The 22,692-nt window shown below is 30.8% G+C and overlaps 1 protein-coding gene across 1 annotated transcript; it reads right to left on the bottom strand.

Annotated features, from left to right (window-relative positions):
- Positions 1 to 9,672: 9,672 nt before the first annotated feature.
- LOC133694228 (N-alpha-acetyltransferase MAK3-like) lies at positions 9,673 to 12,633 on the bottom strand. Its single transcript, XM_062115699.1, has 4 exons — positions 12,375 to 12,633; positions 12,164 to 12,287; positions 11,716 to 11,771; positions 9,673 to 10,268 (listed from the first exon to the last, which is right to left on the bottom strand). Exons 1-4 carry the CDS (start codon positions 12,558 to 12,560, stop codon positions 10,062 to 10,064), a joined length of 573 nt encoding a protein of 190 aa, XP_061971683.1. The 5' UTR covers positions 12,561 to 12,633; the 3' UTR covers positions 9,673 to 10,061.
- Between the last annotated feature and the right edge of the window lie 10,059 nt (positions 12,634 to 22,692).

Consider the following 22,692-nt stretch of genomic DNA (forward strand, 5'->3'; position numbering starts at 1 on the left):
TTTATAAATTTCAGAATCATTAGAAATTTATATGGTAGAATCATTAGAATTTTATATGGTTGTTAACTTTAAAATCCGTAAAATTAATTGAGATACAAGCAAGTAGATCCAAACACCCACATTACTAATAAAAAAATCTTAATATATTATCTTAGAAAATAAAAATCATAATATATACATTTGATTAGTGACAAGTACACTTTCTAATTTACCCTTCATTGTTTGATATACAAGTGAGATGGAAAGAAAAATAGCTTTGTTCAATTAAATAAATAGATTTGGTATCTCATTTTTGTATTTTTTCTAGCAAAATTCTTTCTTATTATATTTCATCATGTTTTATTTACCCATAAAACACCACAATACGAAAGGTTAATCAAAAGATAGCAAAAATTTATATAATTTTAAAAGTTTAAATTTTTTAATTTAAAATAATTTTTTTACATAATAATCAAATAGTTATGAATTATTTTTTTATGTATAAGATTGTATAATCTTTTGTAAATTAATTTAAACTGAAATAATTTTTAATTAAAAAATATATTAAAATATAATATAAATTATATCTTTAACTCCCAACTTTTAAGATTTTATTAGATATCCTTCAAGATATACAACTTATTTCTATGATGTTTTGAGATAAAAAATTTCATGAAATTAGATCCAAAAAAGTTGATTAGACACATCCATCTACTAGCTTCAAGTCTTAATTTGATTCACAAATAAAACAACTAGAAATCGAATCATTCCACACGTCTAATAGAAGTGGAAGTGTTTAGTAACGTAAAAGTGATAGATCAAAAGAGGGTTAATTACATGGATGATGAGGTGATTGATCGAAGGAGGTGGTGGGTGCGGCACTTGACACCGTTTTCACTAACTTGTCGATGGTTGGTGGCTCCTAAATTGACACTTTCCTTTACAACCAAACATAATCCCATGCTACGATCCTCCAACAGGCAAATCTAACCAGAAAAACCCCACCAAAAATGGATGCTTAGCTCTAGCTGACTTCACCCACCACCTACTTAATGGGCTCCTTACACGTGGCACCCCAACCCCCATTGTTTTTTTTTTTTTTTGGCTAGAAACCATCAGCTTTAATTAAAAAAACTACCCTCCTTTTTTTTCCGTCCCTTTTTTTTGAATTTTTGTCTTCAAAATTTGTTTTTCAATTGGTTCTTTTTATAGCCTGATGATGGTTTGAAATTTTGATAATAAAAACCAAATTAAAAGTGAGAGGAGTGAAATGTAAAACATGAAGAAAATACATTGTTAATTTCAAAGTTTTAGGATTTTTAATATTTTAGTCTAAAAGTTTATTTTGATCATTCTCAACCCCGAGTTACACAGATGAGAGAGACTTATTGAAAAACGATAAGAAAAGAGAAAGTTATCGGTTTGACCACTTTTCAAAGATGAAAGTTGTTGTTCTTGGTCTCAACGAGTTTCATTTAATGATGAGTTTTCAAATAGTGGTGACTTTTTCTCTAACAATGCTTGAAAAGTAGATTGGATTCGATTGCGATTTTCTTGAATAGTTTGATTTTTATTTTTTGTGTTATTTTGGGGTGTTTTAGAGTTAATGGATGGTTTAGGAATGTTTTTATGGTGTTTTCTAGGTGAAAATGACTTGAAAATAGATTTCTAAACAAATAAAAACCCCTTTGTTTGTGTTATTTTAGGGTGTTTTAGAGTTAATAGACTAGTAGTATTAGACAATAAAGATATTAGAATTTATTGGGTAGTCAATCACGGGGTGATGACTAATATTACTAAATGTTTTATGTTTTGGACTGCATCGAAGCGTAATTTGTAGGCTGTTTTGACAATGTATTATATGAGGAAAGAGTTATTAGGGGAACAACAATGGAATGCATTTCAAATGTTGTTTTGGACAACATATGCATGAGAACTTTAAGGATTGTAATGATAGTGAAACGGGTTATAATAAAGAATTGGTTTGTATAATGTGGTGTAGTTGAATGAATGCGGTTTTGATGGTGTATTCATGAAGAAAATGGTGGTTGTTTGATGATGTAAAGGGGCATAAGTATATACTGATTCGAGTACAACATGATAAGAGATTTGAAAATTGTCTTGTGGCCCAATAGGACAAGAGCATGGACATCTATGATTGTATATTTCAAGCAATATGATGGTCAATCCAATGGACAAATAAGTGTATTGATGCATGTTAAGACATGTGTACATAAAAGTTTGTTGTAAGATGAACGACTAATGTTATGTTGCTAAAACCAAATCAAGTTAAATCAATCTTAAAGATTCATTATGGAAAATAGAAATCAATAAATCATTAATTATATTTATTTAAAATTGTAGGGCAATACTAGTAAAGAATTTGATTCCTTAAGGAACATATAGAGCAAAGAGTACAAATAATAATTTACCTTTGATAAATTAATAGCATAGGGTAGGATACGTGGAATAGGCCTTTACCATTAATAAAACCTTATGGTGAGCTTCGATAGATGAAGTTTCCAAGATGGATTTATGAACAAGATATAAATTTTATATGAGAAGATAAAGCTTGGAATTACTTTGACGAGGTGACTATACAATACTCGAAATTAGTAGAGATTATGACAAATGAGTCGATTCTATTATTATCAAAAGAAATTATGGAGGTTTGTTCCATGAAAAATCATATACATATTGTATTTAACATACTTTAATTGTGTTGTAATAAATATTTTATTTAAATTTCTATGTTTTTCATGTTTATGATCTGGAATATCACATGCTAAGACAAGATTCTAATTTTCTTAGTTACAATATTAAGTGAGTTCTTAGTAGTATATTGTAATTCAAATGAACGGGGATTGTAATATGAATAAGTATTTATAATGTTGTTCTTGTAATGAAATGCTATCTTGATGAAAAGTTAAGTTTAAATTGTTTAAATGTACCCAATGAACTTTAATAGGTGTGAATTGTTATGAATTGATTGATTGATTGAATGGTCTGAGGCCCAATATCTGGATATGAATTGTTATGTGTGGGATTTGAAACTCTCATTGATCGTTATGCAGGTTTTTAGAAGAAGAGAAAAACTATTTGGTTACCTGGACAAAAACGACTCTACTGAAATTTTGATAAAAAACTAGAAACATCAATCATAATGTATGATATTTGTAATGTATATGAATGTGTTAAATAACGAATTGAATTAAACCATGAGATTAAAATGATAATATGGATTACTTATACTAAATGTAGAAAAACAATTCATTTTGTTTTCCTGAGTTAAAGGCTTAAGATATCTTTACAAAGCTAAGATTTGTTTTTTCGGTGTTATAATCCAAGTTCACGCACATGTCTTGTATTTTTTTTTCTCTCAAATTTCATCCTTTAACATTGAGTTTTTGCTGTATTGTTTTTTTTTTAATTCATTTTTTTCATTCAATATTTAGTTGGTTTTGAATTGGTCTTCATATTTTTTATCACATAATTAATTGCTATTAGATTTAGTAGAGTTCATGATTCTGGTCACAAGTTTGACGAGTTAACTCGGATCGATTCAATATATCACTGTTTGATTGTTTTTTTTAAAAAAGTTATCTTGAATTTTTTAAAAAAGCCAAACTATGTTTTTACTAATTATCCATATTGTTTTTAGACTCGTGCACCTGATCTCTCTCTCTACTTTTATTTTGGTCATTATTTTTTCTTTTATTTTTTAGCCTTTATGTTCACTAAGTTGATTGAGTCACATTAGAACAATTTTACATGATTTAATTTGAAATATAACTAGATAAGGAGTTTTGTCAGGAATTTTCAAATTTGACACACTAAACCAGATTTAATAATAATGTTAAATAGTTCTTCATAGCTTAAATATTTTTTTTGTATTAAAAAAATTTAATTTGATTCACATCATAACGTGAGAAATAATCTAGTTATAATATATGAGAAATTTCCCTAATTTACACAAATAACTTATATCTTTTCCGATGGATAACTTGCATGTAAACTAAAATTAATTTTTTAGTGATTTTTAAAGACATATTTCCTATATTAGCCTAATATTCTCAAAAGAATTTAATAAATTCTCCTGGATGTTAGCCTTAAAACTTAAATCTAAGGAAAAAAATACCTCTTAACAATCAATCTGGTCAACTCCTTTAATTCAAGAAGATATATTGATATATGCCAAGTTCACATAGGTGGTTCCAAAACATTAGATTCTTCCTTGTTCAACAACATGATAAGTTGAATTCTAAAGATGCACATTCCACATATCTAGCTCACTTCGTCATTTTAAAAGGTATTTGTTTTATTTCTTGACTTTTTATATTCAAAATTTAATGTTAGTATTCAAAAATATTTATGAAATTTATCGCATCAAACAAATGTAGGAGATACAAAATTAAGATCACTCGAGAAAAAAATAATCTAATCTCAATTAATATGTAGACTACTCAAAGAAATCCATTACTATATCAAATAAGAATATTAGTTATATTTTGGAATCAAGGGGTTTGCTCCCATATAATTTCATATTCGAGTACTGTGATTGTTAATATGATAATCACTAGAGCCTTACATGATCGTTAACTTCAGGGCTCGTGAGATTAGTCGAGATGCGTGCAAGTTGACTCGAACATCCACATTAATTAAAAAAAAATTGGTTATATATATAAAGAATCTCATGTCCAAGTATATTAAAGAATCTCAATCACACCGTTCACATCAAGATCGTATAAATAAATGCAATTGGAGCTCACATCATCATTTAATTAACGATATTCAAAATGTGTGGTTGACTAATTATCAAATTAAGTAATTTTGATTATTAAAATGATAAGCTTACAAACTTTGGGAGAAAAATATCGGAGACCAAATGAAATTCAAACAAGTTAACTAGACGTACGTGTGCTTGTATAATACGAAAATGACCCAATATAATATAAGGTTTTAAGACTAGCTAGATAATTAATTACTCGATCAATTTTCTTAGTTAAAATCGTGTTGCAGCCTCCAAGATTGTAGTAGTAATTAACAAAACATTTTTTCAAGTATCACTACTTACTTCCTTGCCTTTTGACTTGCATGGGAATTTGACTCAATTGAGCAAACCTTAACCTACCATGCATGGAAATCATATGTTATATATCCTGCGCAGTCTATGGAGAAATGCATGGACATTGTATGCCATTTGGGATTTTTCTTGGTTTGACTGTGTTTCATTGGCAGCTCGTATGGTAATCCTCTCTTGTAGTTTCAAGTGATTATCATGAAATGTATAATAAAGTTGAAGAGGTATGAATATTTAGAAGGAAAAGTATAGATGGTTAGGTTTATTTTTTATATATATTATAGTTTTTGGTTTATTAGGCTTGGTCGAGATTGGAAAGATTTGCATCACATGCCTCACCAACTTGATTTTTGCTAAATCAAAGCCTTGAATTCAATATTAATTAGTCAACTAGAATGCGCTCTAGCTGTGTAAACTCACGCTAATCTTTTGATTGACAATAACCTATCTTGTTTTTCTAGGAAAAAATCTCCCACGTTTGATGGCCCAGAAAAATAGTTTTCACTAGTTTCAAGAGTGTGGCAAAGAACATGATTATTTATATTTATTAGTATTAAAAAATAATATAAATAATATTTTAAAATCTTATACGATAGATTAAGTTTTTAAATTAAGATATTTTTATATTTTAATGAATTCATATAAATTACGAGTTCAAATCTTTATTTTTTTAATAATTAATAGCATAATATAATGGGGCTTGTGCAAACTTAACAGTATTTTTATTGACAAATTATAAGTTCAAATCTTATAATTTTTTTTTATATAATTAATATCATATAGATATGTGTTTACGAAGTTAAATGGGAAATTCTCTACAATGAGAAAGATCAAAATTCTCTTGATAAAAATCATGACTTTTGCAATGTATGTACTATGTTGTTCGAAATTGAAAATTAAACCATTGATTAGTCCTTTTCTCTTGTTTATTAATCATGGTTTTTTTTTTCTTTTTCATCTCTCAGTTCGTCAAGCGGGATGATGGATCTATTCGAAACAAAGAATTCAATATACACATGCCACAGCCTAAGCGAACAACTTTCTTGCACCTTTGAGGCGGGGGGGGAATATTCCCCATTTTGATTCTGAAATGGAATGGTATTGAGTTCTGTCAAAGAACCAATTCATCCCAAAAATTTAAGTTGTTAGATGAGGTTGCAGGATATAATTTATATTATTCTTTAACACACCCTCTCAAGTGAAAGTCCTTTGAGCTTGAAACTTACACAGACTCACATTACCTTGTGCTTAATTTTTATCAAATAAATAGGGATAGTGAGATTCGAACTCCTGACCGCTTGGTCATCAAGGGTTAAGCTATTAGGTGAGGTTCCAGGATATGATTTATATTATTCTCTAACAAGTTCTCACATCGTCTGTTTTTATACTTGATTTTATTATATTCACATTAATATATATTTATTATTAATAAAAATTTAATTTATCTTTAATATTTATATAATATTTAATATAATTTAAAAATAATTGTTTTTTAAAAAAGCTAAATAAGTAAAAAAAAAAATTCACAAAGAATGGGTATTAATGAAAACATAAATGCAAAAATTATTTTTTGAATAGGGTTCTTATTTTTTCAACCAAAAAACTTATTTCAACCTATTTTTAACCTAAAATATCTAGGAAAAACAACCTTGGACTCTTTGTTTAACCAATTTATGGCCTTCAAAAAAAAAACACCTTAAAACTCATAATCAATCCAAAACAAAAAATCTTTAAAAGCTCAATTATGTTTGTTTAGATGTTTTCAAGGTAAGAAAACACTTAATCTTAACTCTTTTCATCATATGAAATCATTTGACACAAAAATTAATCATTTTACTGGTTGTAATCATTTCTAATAACAACTCTCTTTCTAAGTCGAAATCTAACAATATTATCTCTCTCATCCACTAAAAAAAAAGAAAAATAAAATATGATATCAAAATGTAATGTTTAAAATTTATAGAAACCGGTTACCTAATAACTTAAAAAAATAAGAGACTAATAAAATGAACTTTTCAAATAAATTGTAGAGCCGTCACCTATATTACCCTTATTTTTCACTGAAGCCCTCTTTCTTTTAATTCAACCCTCACCCAACAAAAATATATAATTAGCTTTTAATTTGAGCTGAAAAGAGCTCAATTGTATAAAATAAAAATTTAAAGATCAAATTGAAACTTTTCAAAAATATTAGTACTGAAATCCACAATAAAATGAGAGGTGAACATTAAATTGGCTACAGTAAAAATACTAAAATCATTTTAATTTTAACTTTTCATAATATGTTACATGTATGAGGTATAATATGTTGACGCATTTCTATTAGACAATGCCAATTAGATCAACTTAACTGAAGAGGTGCAATGTTCATGTAGCTCATATCATCATATCCCAAATGCTTGGTTAATTGCTTAATTATCAAAATAATTCTGGTTATTAAAATATTCAAACAAATTAACAATGCGGGTGCCTGTAAATTAACACAACAACCACACAATAGAATATAGTTTTAAAATAATTTCCAAGAAGTCGTAGCAACAAAACACTTTTAAAATAGTATTGCTACTTTCTTAAGCCTTTTGACTAGAACAGGCAAGCAGCTGACTCAATTGAGCAACCCACCTACCATCCAACGCAAATCAAATGTTATATATCCTGCAGCCATTAGAGAGAGACGCATGGACATTATTTTAACAGTAGGGATTTTCTTGGTTTGACTGTGTTTCATTGGCATTAGTCTTCCCTTAATATCCTTCTTCCTTTGATGAAGTTTTCATTTGATAAAGGATTTGCGTTCTCTGTTCCGAATTGAATGTTTTGAGTTACAGTACATACCGGTGAATTGCCGGGCGATGCCGCCGGTTGTTATATAAACGGTATAAGCATTCGGTTGAGTATAACCTGAGGTCATCGAAGAAGAAGATAGGCAGACAGAATTGAACAAAATGAAAAAGAATACCTAAAGCATGGAGGTTAAACAATGCAACCACATGCTTTATGTTAGAGAAACGTAAAGTCTTAACTAGTCTGTTTAGCTTTGCATTATTCGGTTGTTTTTTTTATTTTGTTTTTTAAAATTTATTTTTGATATTAATATATTAATTTTCAAATTTAAAAAAAATCATTCCTTTACAAAACAATAGTGTGGCTTCAATAACAAACAGTCTCCAAAAGTTTCAAATACAAAGCCACATGTACACAACAAATCATAATTATTTATGAGGGTTTAGCTCAACATATTAAATTCTGGATTTGCTATCCAGAAATTATTAACTTAAATGTCACAAGCTTTAGGATTATTGAAAGCTTATTTAATCGTTAACTTCAGAGCATTAAAAGATTAGTCGAGGCACGCGCAAACTGAACTGAATATCTATAATTAAAAAAAAAAAAAAAGAGCTCCAGACTTTTTGACCGTGCATTCTCATTTCACTTTGATTTCCATTGAAATTGTTATTTTCTTTTGGAAAAAAAACTTGTTTCACTTTGTCTCAGGTGTAGAAAGGTGTTTCAATGGGATTTATTAGTTATTATTATTTTTAATAGGGACAAGTTAGTTAGTTTGCGTTCTAAATAAACAGTGTAATGATTTAAACACTTTTAAAAGTAAGAAAATTTAAAATTAGAAAGAATAGTTTTATGGTCTTTTTGTAATTTCATTAAATGCATAGTAAAAAGATCATATTTCTCTTAAAATAAAAAATGATAGAACTTGTGTTTAGGGGCATTTAGATCTTTTCAACACAATTATTTTGTAAATATATATTTGGATGAAGAGCAATTAAATCTTTAATCATATATATAAAAAAAAATTTAAAAATGATTGATATGTGTCACGCACATATTAACAAGTGAAAGCCGCCTATGCTTTTTGGGTGGTGTGTGCCTCCTCTACCAATAGTTAAAAGTTTGTGTTAACGACAATGTTTGAAATGGTGGATTATTTTCTTTGCGGTGGTGGGATGCTTGTTCACGAATGAAGTGCGGTTGAGCTACTATGAACATTTTTCTTTTCCTATCTTTTTTTTCTCTCATAGTCTAGAAATTGACGCTAATTTTTTTAAAAATCCATTATGTCTTCCAATTTATGTTTCTATTAATTTTTATCCTCATTCTTTTAATTTTCATTTGTTTTTGCTTTTAATCCATTTTGATCTTTAATTGTTTTGCAATTTCATCCATAAGAATTTATATTATTTAATTTTTTATATCGATCTTAATCCTTATTTTTTTTATTGCTATTTTTTTGTTTTTATCCTTTTCTAGATTTTTTTTTTTCAAATTTACCTATCATTATTTAATTTAATTTTATTCAATTTTAATCCCTATTTTTTATTGCTATTTATTTTTATCATTTTCTTAATTTTTTATTTTTAATTTAGTCCCTCATTTTCTTTCATTTAGCTTTTATGCTAGATTTAGTCATTTTTATTTTGATTGCTATTTATTTTGGTTTTTAATTTAGTCCCTCAGCACCTATCTAGATTTAGTCTATGATTTAGTACATTATTTTAACAGTAGGGATTTTCTTGGTTTGACTGTGTTTCATTGGCTGTTATGGTAAGTAACCCACTAATGTCTCAAGTCACCGCCATACCCTTTGTACCAAACCATTGCTGAAACATTTTTGGTTTATTAGACTTGATCTTTGCCTAAATCAAATATTTTGAGAGTGAACAGAGAGAGATTGGCTGTTTTGGTCATAGCTGCCACATCTATAATGTGCAAGTATTACAGTATGAGCGCTTCGGCCTCGTATGTTGATACATTTCTATTGGACAACGCCAATAAAACATGTACATCAACTTCAGTGAACAAAATTGACTTGACCAAGAACCCACGTTTGTGCGAGTTCCTGTGTAGATTACGAGGCAGTGCTGCCTCTCTAAAGAGCAAATATCAAACCATCCTTGTAGTTCGTAGAGACTGTGCAATGAATGGTAGAAAGCCCACTTGTTCCAAGCCTCTGTGGAGCTCGGGGCTCGGAAAGCTCATCCATTGGCTAGCAATCATCATGCTCGTGTGTATCGTCTCTATCAGCCATCGTAGGCAAAGAGGGGTATAACTCTGGCTGGGGAAATAGCAGCTTCAGACGAAAGGCATCAACTCCATTCAAGTAATAGTGAAAGAGTCGTTTTGCTCTAATAAAACCAAGACGGCCATATAGTGCAAGTGCTCCTTTATTTGTAACTTCTGCTTCCAATGTTACCTTCGAAGAGGAAAGAGAAAAACACAACACAATAAAAGATCAACAACTAGCATTTCACCTTCCCTATAGTAAAGAAAGTGATATGCTTGAATCATAAGCAAATAGGGGGAAATGTAGTTAGTTATTTAATGGACCATATTCTTTAATGTGGCATGCTTGTGTTCCAGAGTGGACCACTTATCACCAGTTAAGGTGGAAAAACAGTCAAATAATCATGCAGTTCATTTGAGCTGTTCTGATATCCTACATTAAAGTCATAGCAGTTTATTCGGATTCTATATTCTCTCCCACCTTTTCATTCTATGTTCTTTGCCTGATATGAGAAATGAGAGCAAATTCATGCATCAAGGTGAAATAACTAGAAATAGAATTAACGCATCATTCAAAAACACAAGGAATATCAGCAAAGCCAAGGCCTCACAAATTATTGGCTTCTTGGGACAATATTTAAGTTCGTTCAGAACTATGATACTGCAGCAAAGCATGGAGTTGCGTTTACATTGAATGAAACCATATTCCTTTCTCAGCAGTAAATTTCCATTGATCTCGTTTTTTTTTTTTTTTTCCATGGAATCATTCTTTTAATTTTTTTTCTCACAATTTCAACCTCGAGATAATGAAATGAAAATTTCTGGGACAGTTCAATTTAACCATACCAATGTATCAGCTACAAGTCCTAAATTGGTCACGTAGGTGCAATCAGTCAATGCAAGTCAAAATCATCACCCATGAAATGTAATATTTTGGACTTCTAGCAGGGAGCATAACCTGGCAGCACATTAACAACATAATTCATTTTTTGCATGGACTACTATCCATGTGCAGGGATACCTCCAAAGGACTGGCTCACTTAACCCTAATAAAGATTAAAGCAAGAGGAGAGATGGAATTGAAATAACACATGCAGTATGAGGTAACTAAGAGGAGAGATGGAATTGAAATAACACATGAAGCATGAAGTGTCTAAGAGACATGGTGTTACTACAGAGTAATGCACAAACACCAAGAAATTTCAGAAGAAAAGGTTTTTGGAGGTGTGAATAAAAGATACGGCATCACCATTTACACACATGCCAAGTTGCCAGTCAAACTCGAGAGGAAAGCTTATTTTTCCCTTTGGTTTGAGATCAAAGAGCACAATGGAGTAGAAAGGAAAACTATTTCTACTCTCCTATAATTGGCAGTGAAGGTAACCACTTAAGCAGTTTCATAATTCTCCTTTGTTTCCCATGCTGTTTCAAGCCCCAAACAGAGCTCCAACGTTTGGTGGTAATGCTTAGGAAATGTAGTTATTTCTACTCTCCTATATGCTCATTCGGTACCATGGAAAGTACAAATAAAGCTTGAGGATAAAAAATCCATACTTCCTTTGTGATATAGTTGTATGAATAATGCTACATTTAGATGAGTACAAACCAAAAGGTACACCAACTAAAACTTGACAAACCTCTTCGCATCCAGATTCCATCATCACTTGAATAGATCTGGTAACAAGTTCAGTAGCTGCAGTACGGAGAGAATTTCACTGGAAATTACAACGTACCCATACACAATACAATTAACGAGAAAAACATGATATATCAACACAAAGCCTAAAAACTATCAAAGCCCACATCCAATCCTTTGTAAATGCCATCCCAAGTGTAGGAAAACAAAGAATGGACCTTGAGTTCAAATCAAATGCAGCCAGTTTATACACATAATCATTCCAAACATCCATATTTCTACCATTAATGTTAACAATGCATGTCCAATTTCTTGAAAACCCTCACCCCCTTTCCTTTCTTGTTTCCAATAATAGTACATTAAAAACCAATCCAAGATACACATATATAATCCAACACAACCTAAAACTGTGCACAAAATCCCAAAATGAAAAAAAAAGAAGCCATTACCAATGCCTCTTCCTCGATAAGGTTTGATGACAACTAACATAGCAATGTAACCTCTAAAAGTTGAATTCCGATGATCCCCCATCTTACAAACAACAGTCCCTACACATTTGCCTTTGTGAAACGCCTGAAATTGAAACCCACCAACAAAAACACAGTTACAACACCAAAAAAAAATCCCAACAACATAAAAGAAGAAAAGAATCACACTTACCAAGAAAGAAAGTTGTGGCCAAAGATAAACAAAGTAACGGTAGGTGAAGATGGAGTAAGGCTCACTAAGTTCTTGATCGACAAGATTCATGATTAATGGTAGGTGATGCTCACCACCATAGCTAACGTATTCAATCTCTGATGCATCGAATTCTTCTTTTTTCTCTCTTTCTTGAACTTCGTCCATTGTTGTCCTTCTGTTTCTTGACGACTATAACCGAAGGGTTCTACTTCTTGTTTGAAAATGTAGCAGCTTCCTTATAAAAAGATTCCCTTCGGCCCTTTCTACTTCTTTAGCTGGACTCCATTGGGTATTGCTTTGTGTTGGGCTTACGAGCATTATCCATTTCTGGATTTCGTGCTAGTTTATCAACAGGTCCATAATAATAATAATAATAATACTAATAATTAATTTTTTTTATATTCTAGATTTGCATTTCCTAGTAAAAGTTCAAGTTATTATATCTATTAATATTTATAGTATAGAAGAGAAATAGAAATATAAAAAAAACAAAAAAAAATCATTTCTATAAAAAATAATAATATTATTTTAAAAAATTCCCTCTTTAATATTTATTTCTAATTCTTATTTTTTTTACGTGGTAAATATTATGATTATAAATTCAACATCATAGAATTTATTATTTAAAACTCTCAAAATAAATTTAGATAAGAAAATTGATTTTAAATAAATTAATGTTGAAACCAACAAAATAAATTTATAAACTAACCAAAGCAATTAGATAAAACCATATTGAATATGCTGCACAAAAATAAAAACACTATTAATTATAACTAAAACTTATCAGTGTTTCACTATAGCGCGGAATATTGTTCACTGTGGATTGCACTTGCTACACTGTGGATGCATTGTGAGTGCTTTTGTTGTGGACTGTGATAGCTTTCACTGTGAACCGCATTGTTTGGCAGGGGTGTGGTTGGGCTGGAGGGCAAGGGCATCAGCCTAGAGGCAAGCTCCTGGGGTTGCTGTCCCCTGGCGCTCGGTCTGCCTGGCCTTGGGGCTGGGGGCAGACCAGGGCGCCACGCGCGTCGCCACCTGACGTTTGGTTGGCCCGGCCTTAGGCACTGGGCAGATCAAGAGCGCACGTGGTGCTTGATTTCCTTTTTCTTGGTCTGTTCACTAACCAAATATATTATTGTTTGTTTTGTTAATATTATTTATTTAGTATAATTAATATTAAAAGTATTATTATATTATTTCTTAATATATATTATTTTAGTATAATTGATAGTATTTGTATTAAAAATATTATTATTTTTTTAGTCTAATTAATAGTATTGATTTCAAAACTTTTATTATTTGTTCTATTAATATTATTTTTTAGTATAATTAATAGTATTAATCTCTAAAATATTATTATATTTGGTGTTATAAATAATATTATTTTTATAATAATTCATATTATTCCTACGAAAAATATTATTATTTGTATAACAAATATTATTATTTTCATTAAAATTTATAAAAGTATAAATATTATTATCATTATTAATAAATTTTAAAAAATTGTTATTATCATGAAAAAAACCACGTTGGTACACGTGGCACTTGGCCTGCTTCCTCTGCGCTGCAGTCCAAGCGCCACGCGGTGCTTTGGCGTGGGCACTGTCAGGCATGGCCTAAGGCTAGCCTTGGACCTGGCAAGGCAGGATCCAAAATAGCATTGGGTCTTGGCCGCGGGCAGACCAAGTGCTGCCACGCCCCCAGGCAAGCCGCCTTAGCGCCGCGTGGCACTAGCTTTCCTTTCTCTTGAGTGCAGTTGAAGCGCCATGTGGTGCTTGGGCTGCCTATACTTTTAGTATAATTGTATTAAAAATATTCTTTTTTAGTATAATTAATGTTTAGAGTATTAATGGTAAAAATTTATTGTTTGTTTTGTTGATATTATTTTTTTAGTATAATTAATATTAAAAGAATTATTATATTATTTCTTAATATACTTTTTTAGTATAATTGATAGTGTTGGTATTAAAAATATTATTTTTTTTAGTCTAATGAATAGTATTGTTCTCAAAACTATTATTATTTGTTCTATTAATATTATTTTTTAGTATAATTAATAGTATTTATCTCTAAAATATTATTATATTTGGTGTTATAAATAATATTATTTTTATAATAATTCATATTATTGCTACTAAAAATATTATTATTTATATTATACATATTATTATTTTCATTAAAATTTATAAGAGTATAAATATTATTATCATCATTAATAAAATTTAAAAAACTGTTATTACTATAAAAAAAAATCATGTTGGGACACGTGGCATTTGAGTTCTCTCTTGAGGGCGGACAGCTCAAGCACCATGTGGCACTTGGCCTGCTTCCTCTGCGCTGCAGTCCACGTGCCAGGTGGCGCTATGGCGTGGGCACTGCTAGGCATGGCCCAAGGCTAGCCTTGGGCCAGGCAGGGCAGGATCCAAAATAGCATTGGGTCCTGGCCGCAGGCACCCCAAGCGCTGCCACGCACAAAGGCAGGTCCTCTTGAGTGCAGCCCAAGCGTCACGTGGTTCTTGGGCTGCCTACACTTTTAGTATAATTACAAGTATTAATATTAAAAATATCATATTAGTTTTCTTAATATTCTTTTTTGGGTATAATTAATTTTTAGAGTATTAATAGTAAAAATATTATTGTTTGTTTTGTTGATATTATTTTTTTAGTATAATTAATATTAAAAGAATTATTATATTTTTTCTTAATACATTTTTTTGGTATAATTGATAGTATTGGTGTTAAAACAATTATTATTTTTTTAGTCTAATTAATAGTGTTGATCTCAAAACTATTATTAATTGTTCTTTTAATATTATTTTTTGGTATAATTAATATTATATTATTATTATATTTTTTTCTTAATATATTTTTTTAGTATAATTAATAGTATTAATCTCAAAAATATTATTATTTTTGGAGTTATAAATAATATTATTTTTATAATAATTAATAATATTAATACTAAAAATATTATGATTTGTATTATAAATATTATTATTTTCAGTAAAATTTATAAGAGTATATTTTGTTGTAATTAATATTATTAATAAAATAGTTGATGAATTTGAAAAAAAATATCATATTATTTTCTAATTTTACCAAATGTATTGTAATAATAATTTTATCAAATAACATTTAATTTCATTTACAAATTACATACAAATTATTAGTTGCAGGACCCAAAAATAAACTTGAATCTTACCATTACACAACCCAAATAACCTTGGGTCCTGCATGGCCTGGCCCAAGACTAGACTTAGGCCAGGTTGGGCAGGACCCAAAATAGCCTTGGATCCTGGCCGCAACAGGATCCAAATATGCTTTGAACCTAGCTTGGCAGGACCCAAATAGGCTTGAGTTCTACTCTCAATTTTTTTTGGAAGTTAAAGATGAGCCTGCGCGGCGTAGAGCGGACCACCTAACTAGTTAATTCCTACAAGCAAGACCTACTATTGATTTTTTTTAATAATTCAGTTTAATCTTTACACTATAAATTTGGAATGAGATTTAATAATCAATTACAAAAATTAAATTCTTATAAATATATGAATTCAATTATGAATGAATTGTTTAAGATTGGATAAAAAAAAGTAATTATTTTTTTAAAGAAAAACTTAAAAAAGTAGAAAATAATGTTTTTTTAAGAAAAAGTTGTAAAAAGTAGAATATAAAAAAAAAGAACATAAAAATATATTAAGATTTTTTAAAGAAAAACTTGATACTAAATATAAATATAATGTAGTAGTAAACTAAATAGTAAATACTACTTGTGGGATTAAAAGAAAAGGTTCAAAATTGAAGAACAGAAATCCTAATTGAAGGCAAGTTTAATTTACTATTTTTTGAGAATTAATTAATTTATTACAAAGTAATAAGCAGCAAATAATTCTCGTTTAACCCGCGCTATAAATCCCCCCCTCCCAAAAAAAAAAAAAACAAAGAAAAAAGAAAAAACAATGACAGATACCAAAACCAAATAAGACGAGGACCGGCGACCCAGAAATCAAAGGTGAGAAAGGTGAATTTTTTAGTGGAATTTGTGATTTGGGCTAATAAATGTTTTTTTTTAATGCTCTTCAATTTTTTATTTAATTGTTTCACACTGCGTTTATTGGAATCAATCTTTATAACTTATTCTTTCTTGCTTTTTCACGAGACTATTATATTCTTGACAAGACTTCTTGTCATTAAATTGATTTTTAATTTTATTGGAATTTATGTGATTTTATTAGTTTCACAAGATTAAAAGTTAAGAAAACAAATGGAAGAAGAATAAAAGAGTCTTGGTTTTTGTGTTAAATTTTGCCTTTTGATTTTCTCAAAGTTACTTTTTGATCCCTCTAATTTAGGGATTGGAAGTTATGGTCCAATAATTTTTTTTCATCTTGATCTCTGGTTTGAGAGATGAGAGAAAGAGAAACATTGAAAAATAATGATAAAATAAAAAAGTTTCTGATTGCCAAGATTATGACCATGAAAAAATCATTCTTGGTATAAACGGGTTTCTTTCGATGAGAAAAGTTACATTTAAGTGTTCTTTGTCATTCATCTTACCTGAAAAAATAGATTCAAGTTCTTTTAGATTTTTTCGATTTACTTGTTTTTTTTTGTCTTTTGAATGGTTTAAGGATGTTTTGGAGTAGATAAGTGGTTTATAAAAGTTTTTTATAGTATTTTTAGATGTCAATGAATTAAAAATTAAATTATTATACCAACCCTTTATTTTTTTCAGCTATCATTATAATGGCAAGATTTTAGATGATCAAACCATTAGGTGAATTATTGTTTGCTTAATAATAAAAGAAATATAGGTTGCCTACCATTGTGCATTGTACGCTCACAAAGAAAAAAAAGAAGAAGACCCAAGCATATCTGATATTTATTTAAGATACCCATACTGGAAGAAAGATTGTCCAAATAAAGGCAACAAGGACAAGGATGAACCAACTATGAACATTGCACGAGATGAAGATGAACAAGACTCTTCATTCATGGTCTCATCACCAGAAAACCATTCCAGTGAATAGGTTTTTAATTCTGGATGTTCCTATCACATATGCCCCAATAAGCACTTATTCTTGAGACTTAAAGAGTTCGATGGAGGAGTTATGTTTATGGGTAATGATGATGTTTGTGACATAAAAATGATAGGGACTATCCATCTGAAGATGCATAATGGGATAGTCAAGACACTAACAGAAGTACGGTATGTACCTGACTTAAAAGAAAAATCTCTTCTCACTTGAAGTCTTAGAATCCAGTGGTTATAAGATTATCATGCATGGTAGAGTCCTAAAAGCAATTTGTGGTGTATTAGATGCTTTAAAATGCACAAGGAAAGGAAATTTATATTTCTTGGATAGGTCTACAGTTATTGGTAGAGTAGTCGTCTCCAAGAATTTTAAAGATGATGAAGCAGATAATTCCAGACTTTGGCATGTGCGTTTAAGACATGCTGGTGAAAAGGCTTTGCGAGGATTGGTCAAGAAAGGTCTATTAAAAGGCGCCAAGACTAGAAAGTATGGGTTCTATGAGCATCATATTCTTGAAAAACAGACAAGGGTCAAGTTTGGCATTGTAGTACACAACATAAAATAGATTCTAGATTATGTTCACATAGACATATAGGGACATTCAAAGAATGAATATATTGGAGGTAATCGTTGGTTTATTACTTTTAATGATTTCTCAAGACGAGTATGAGTCTATATGATGAAACACAAAGATGAGGTCCTTGATATCTTTCTGAAATGGAAGAAAAATGGTGGAGAATCAAACTAGAAAAAAGAATTAAGACTCTTCAATTAGATAATGGTGATGAGTACACTTCAGATCCTTTCTTTGAAGTTTGCTAAAATGAAAGGATAAAACAACATTTTACTATTTGAAAACACACAGAATGGAGTAGTAGAACGTATGAATCGTATATTGGTGGAGAAAGTCTAATGTATGCTATCACATTCGAGACTAAACAAAGCGTTATGGGGCGAGACATTAAGTTATGCTCGTCATATTGTTAATTGGTTGCCTTTAACAACATTAAATAGAAGAACTCCCTTGGAGGTATGGTCAAGCTCTCCTGCAAATGATTATGACTATATGTGTGTATTTGGATGTTTAACATATTATCATGTTACTAAGTCCAAGCTAGACCCTTGAGCCAGGAAAGCTATATTTTTAGGCTTTAATGGAGGAGTAAAGGGCTATAGAATCTGGTGTTCTGAATCAATTAAAGTGATTTTAAGTAGAGATGTTACTTTTGACGAGTTTAGCAAGCTACAACAAGAGAGGTCGCAAGAAAAAGGAGAAACAACCAAGTGATGCATAACATTTAGAGTTTGAGACTTCAACCTTTCCTATAAAGACTATTCAGACAATTCATGTTGAAGAAGATTCAGATGAAAGTTCAAATAAAGAGGATGTTATAACTCCAATAACCATATAACAACAAGAATTCATTGCAATAAGTAAACTGAAAAAGGTTATCAAGAAACCTTTTCGGTATTGTAGCATGGTGGCTTATACATTTCCAGTGATTGATGATGGAATCCCCCACACCTACAAAGAATCTGTTGAGAGTATAGAAAGTGTAAAATAGAAATAGACAATAAATGAAGAGAAGAAATCTCTCCACAAAAATCAGACTTGGGATTTGGTATAACTCCCCAAAGGAAAGAAGACAATTGGTTGCAAGTGAGTCTATGCCAAGAAAGAAGGTAATCCTGGAAAAGACAGCATCCAATTCAAGGCAAGATTAGTAGCAAAAGGCTACTCTCAGAAATAGGGGATAAATTATAATGAGGTATTCTCTCTAGTTGTTAAGCATTCATCAATTCATATTCTGCTAGCCTTAATTGCACATTTTGATCTTAAGTTAGCCCAACTTGATGTGAAAACCGGATTCCTACTTGGAGATTTGGAAGGGGAAATTTATATGTAACAACTAGATGGTTTCAAAGTCACCAAAAAAGAGAATTGAGCGTATAGACTGAAGATATCATTGTATGGATTGAAACAGTCTTCTTGCTAGTGGTATAGGCGATTTGATAAGTTCATGATAGAATATGGATACACACAGAGTCAGTTTAACCATTTTGTATATTTTCGCAAGCTTCTTGATGGTTCCTTTATTTATTTGCTCTTATATGTGGATGATATGCTAATTGCATCTAAAAGCAAGGTGGAAATTAATAAATTGAAAGCTCAACTGAGAAATGAATTTGAAATAAAAGATCTTGAAGAAGCTAAAAAGATTATTGGTATAGATATTTAAAGAGATAAAAGGAAAGATATAGTATGTTTGACATAGACCCAATACTTGAAGAAAATTCTACAGAGATTTGGGGTAGATGGTAAGACCAAGCTTGTAAGCACACCTTTAGCTCTTTATTTTAAGCTAAATGCTTCAATATCTCCACGCACAGAGGATGAGTGCAAGTATATGGCTCAAATTCTGTATGCAAATGTTGTTGGTGCATTAATATATGCAATGGTTTATACGAGACTAGATATTTCATATGTTGTCAATATGGTGAGTAGGTATATGCATGATTCAGAAAAGGGTAACTAATAGGCAGTTAAGTGGATTCTATGGTACATTCATAGCACAACTGATATTGGTTTGAAGTTTGAAAGGGATGATAACCTCGGATAAAATTTAGTTGGTTATATGGACTCATACTATGCTGGTGACTTAAACAAGTGTCGTTTAACAATAGGCTATGTGTTTACACTTACTAAACGACCTGTAAGTTGGAGGTCAATGTTATAATCAACGATAGTGTTATCAACAACTAAGGCAGAGTACATGGTAGTAATACAAGCCTCCAATAAAGCTATTTGGTTATATGGGTTGATTGCAGACTTGAGAATTGTTCAAGAGCACGTGGATGTCCATTGTAATAGTCAAAGTGCAATTTGTCTTGCAAAGAACTAGTTTCATCATTCATGCACCAAGCACATTGATGTTCGATTTCATTTTGTTCAAGAAATTATGGATGAAGGGGATATTTTGCTATAGAAGATTGGTATTGTAGATAATCCAACTGACATACTCATAAAATATGTCTCAAGGATCAAGTTCCAACATTGTTTGGACTTAGTCAACATCTCTTGGTGTTAAGCACCTTCAGGGTGCAGCGCTATATGGCTCATTAGAGGCAACATTGATTGATCACTATGATTGAATGAAAAAATCTCGCCAAAGTGGAGATTTGTAGCAATTTATATCAACATTTTTCAACCACCAACACTTATGATAGATGCACTAAAGTCAGTTGCAACATTTATTATGATAGTTAATAGTTGTTTGGTATTTATGGGTTGCTGAAATTGGAATTAATGAGGTTGTCAAGGCTTCCATTTCTCTTATAAAAGGAGGAAAAAAAAAGCAAAAAAAGACAAGAAGACAATGTAATGTGAGAGTGAGAAAAGGCAGATTTTAGAGAAACATTGAGTGTAAGAGTGAAATACTGAGTTTTTTTGGAATTATACTAAGGTTGAGTAGAGTGTTTGTAACATTCTTCCAATAATATACAATTTGCTGCCTCCATGGACGTACCCATTTTGGTGAACCACATAAATCTACTTGCATGTGTTTTTTTGTGTTTCCTTTTGATCTAGGATGCACAACACGCAAAAGTAAACATTAGTTTTCTTGGGACGGGTTTGTTATTGATTCAAGAAATAAAAAGAAAGTCATATTAGGCTTGTGTTCATCATGTTTGTATGACCATGCGTGAGGTAGCTAAGAAAACAAACATCTTATAAAAGGCTTTTGTTAGTACATGACTTTTCGGTTAGAAAATGAGAAAAAGATTAGTGAAGGAAATTTTAGATGTAAAGTTTCTAGCAAACGATTTGGCGGCATAAAAAATAACAGCAATAAAATAATAATTGTTTGTTGTTGGAGCATCAACAACAACAGCAACAACAACATTGTTTTGCCTCACACAAATGAGTGGTTAATCTTGACTTCATCTTGCATGGGAATAAATAATTTCGTGTTTCTATTCAACTAGAATTCAATTACTCTTTTTTAGGACAAAAAAATTCTTCCTTGTAAGACAAAACCAACTTTATATTTATTAATTAAGTTTGTATCTTGACATTGCTTTCTCTATGTTTTGCAAACAAAATAATTGATCAATTCTATTTCTATTTGATTTGATGAAGGTCAAACACTTTTTTCATGGAAAAAGGTATTAGAAATTCATTTTCAAAGGCAAAACTAGAATTGTTGTGTCTGGTTTCAAATAAACAAACCTTAGTTGCAGGGTCTTTTAAATCTCTCTAGAACAAGTTTTTTCAACTTTTTTTATGTAAAAAGTTTCCAATCATAAATCAAAATATTTATACACATATCTAGTTAAATAAATTGATATTTGATTAAAAAATAACTAAAATTAAGATATTTAAACTCGCAATATGAGCATACCCTTAGTTGTGTCCATCAACTTTATTTCTCAGAATAATCTTGGGTTTGACAGCCTTGCGAGACCTAAGCACCTTAGGTTTGACAGTCAATGCAGACACAATCATCTTGAGTCTGGCAGTCATGCCAAACTCAATTGCTTTGAGTTTGATAAGGTGCCACACCAAAAAGCATTAGGTTTGGCATCGTGCCAGACCCAAGATCCTTGGTTCTTTTAGCCATGGTAAACCCAAAGCAATAAGTCTAGCATGACTGCAAGACCGAAGGTGATTAATTTTGGCATGACTAACAGAACCAGGTCGATCGGGGCTGGCAATGTTATCACACCCAAGTAATGTAGGTCTGATATGTTTGTCTCTGTGGGTCTAGCAACAATGCCAGACCCCATTGCTTTGGGTCTGACAACCATACTACACTGAAAAGCCTTGGGTCTTCAGCCTTGCCAGACCCAAGCAACTTGAGTTTGGTAGTCATGCTTAGTTCTGGTAAGGGTACTAGACCCAAGATGCTTAAAACATTTTCAGCCTTGCCAGACCCAAGTAATGTAGGTCTGATAACCATACTACACTGAAAAGCCTTGGGTCTTCAGCCTTGCCAGACCCAAGCAACTTGAGTTTGGTAGTCATGCTTAGTTCTGTTCCTATCACATATGCCCCAATAAGCACTTATTCTTGAGACTTAAAGAGTTCGATGGAGGAGTTATGTTTATGGGTAATGATGATGTTTGTGACATAAAAATGATAGGGACTATCCATCTGAAGATGCATAATGGGATAGTCAAGACACTAACAGAAGTACGGTATGTACCTGACTTAAAAGAAAAATCTCTTCTCACTTGAAGTCTTAGAATCCAGTGGTTAT

The sequence above is a fragment of the Populus nigra genome, chromosome 1 (assembly GCF_951802175.1).
Source record: "Populus nigra chromosome 1, ddPopNigr1.1, whole genome shotgun sequence".
In the NCBI taxonomy this organism is placed as follows: Eukaryota; Viridiplantae; Streptophyta; class Magnoliopsida; order Malpighiales; family Salicaceae; genus Populus; species Populus nigra.

What these genes read in the sequence shown, in the direction of transcription:
- LOC133694228 (XM_062115699.1), bottom strand. Translation starts at nt 12,560, where the DNA reads ATGGACGAAGTTCAAGAAAGAGAGAAAAAAGAAGAATTCGATGCATCA. An exon ending in TTATCGAGGAAGAGGCATTG is followed by an intron (nt 11,772 to 12,163) that starts GTAATGGCTTCT and finishes TCCGTACTGCAG; the next exon opens with CTACTGAACTTGTTACCAGA. An exon ending in TGGAATCTGGATGCGAAGAG is followed by an intron (nt 10,269 to 11,715) that starts GTTTGTCAAGTT and finishes TCCTCTTCGAAG; the next exon opens with GTAACATTGGAAGCAGAAGT.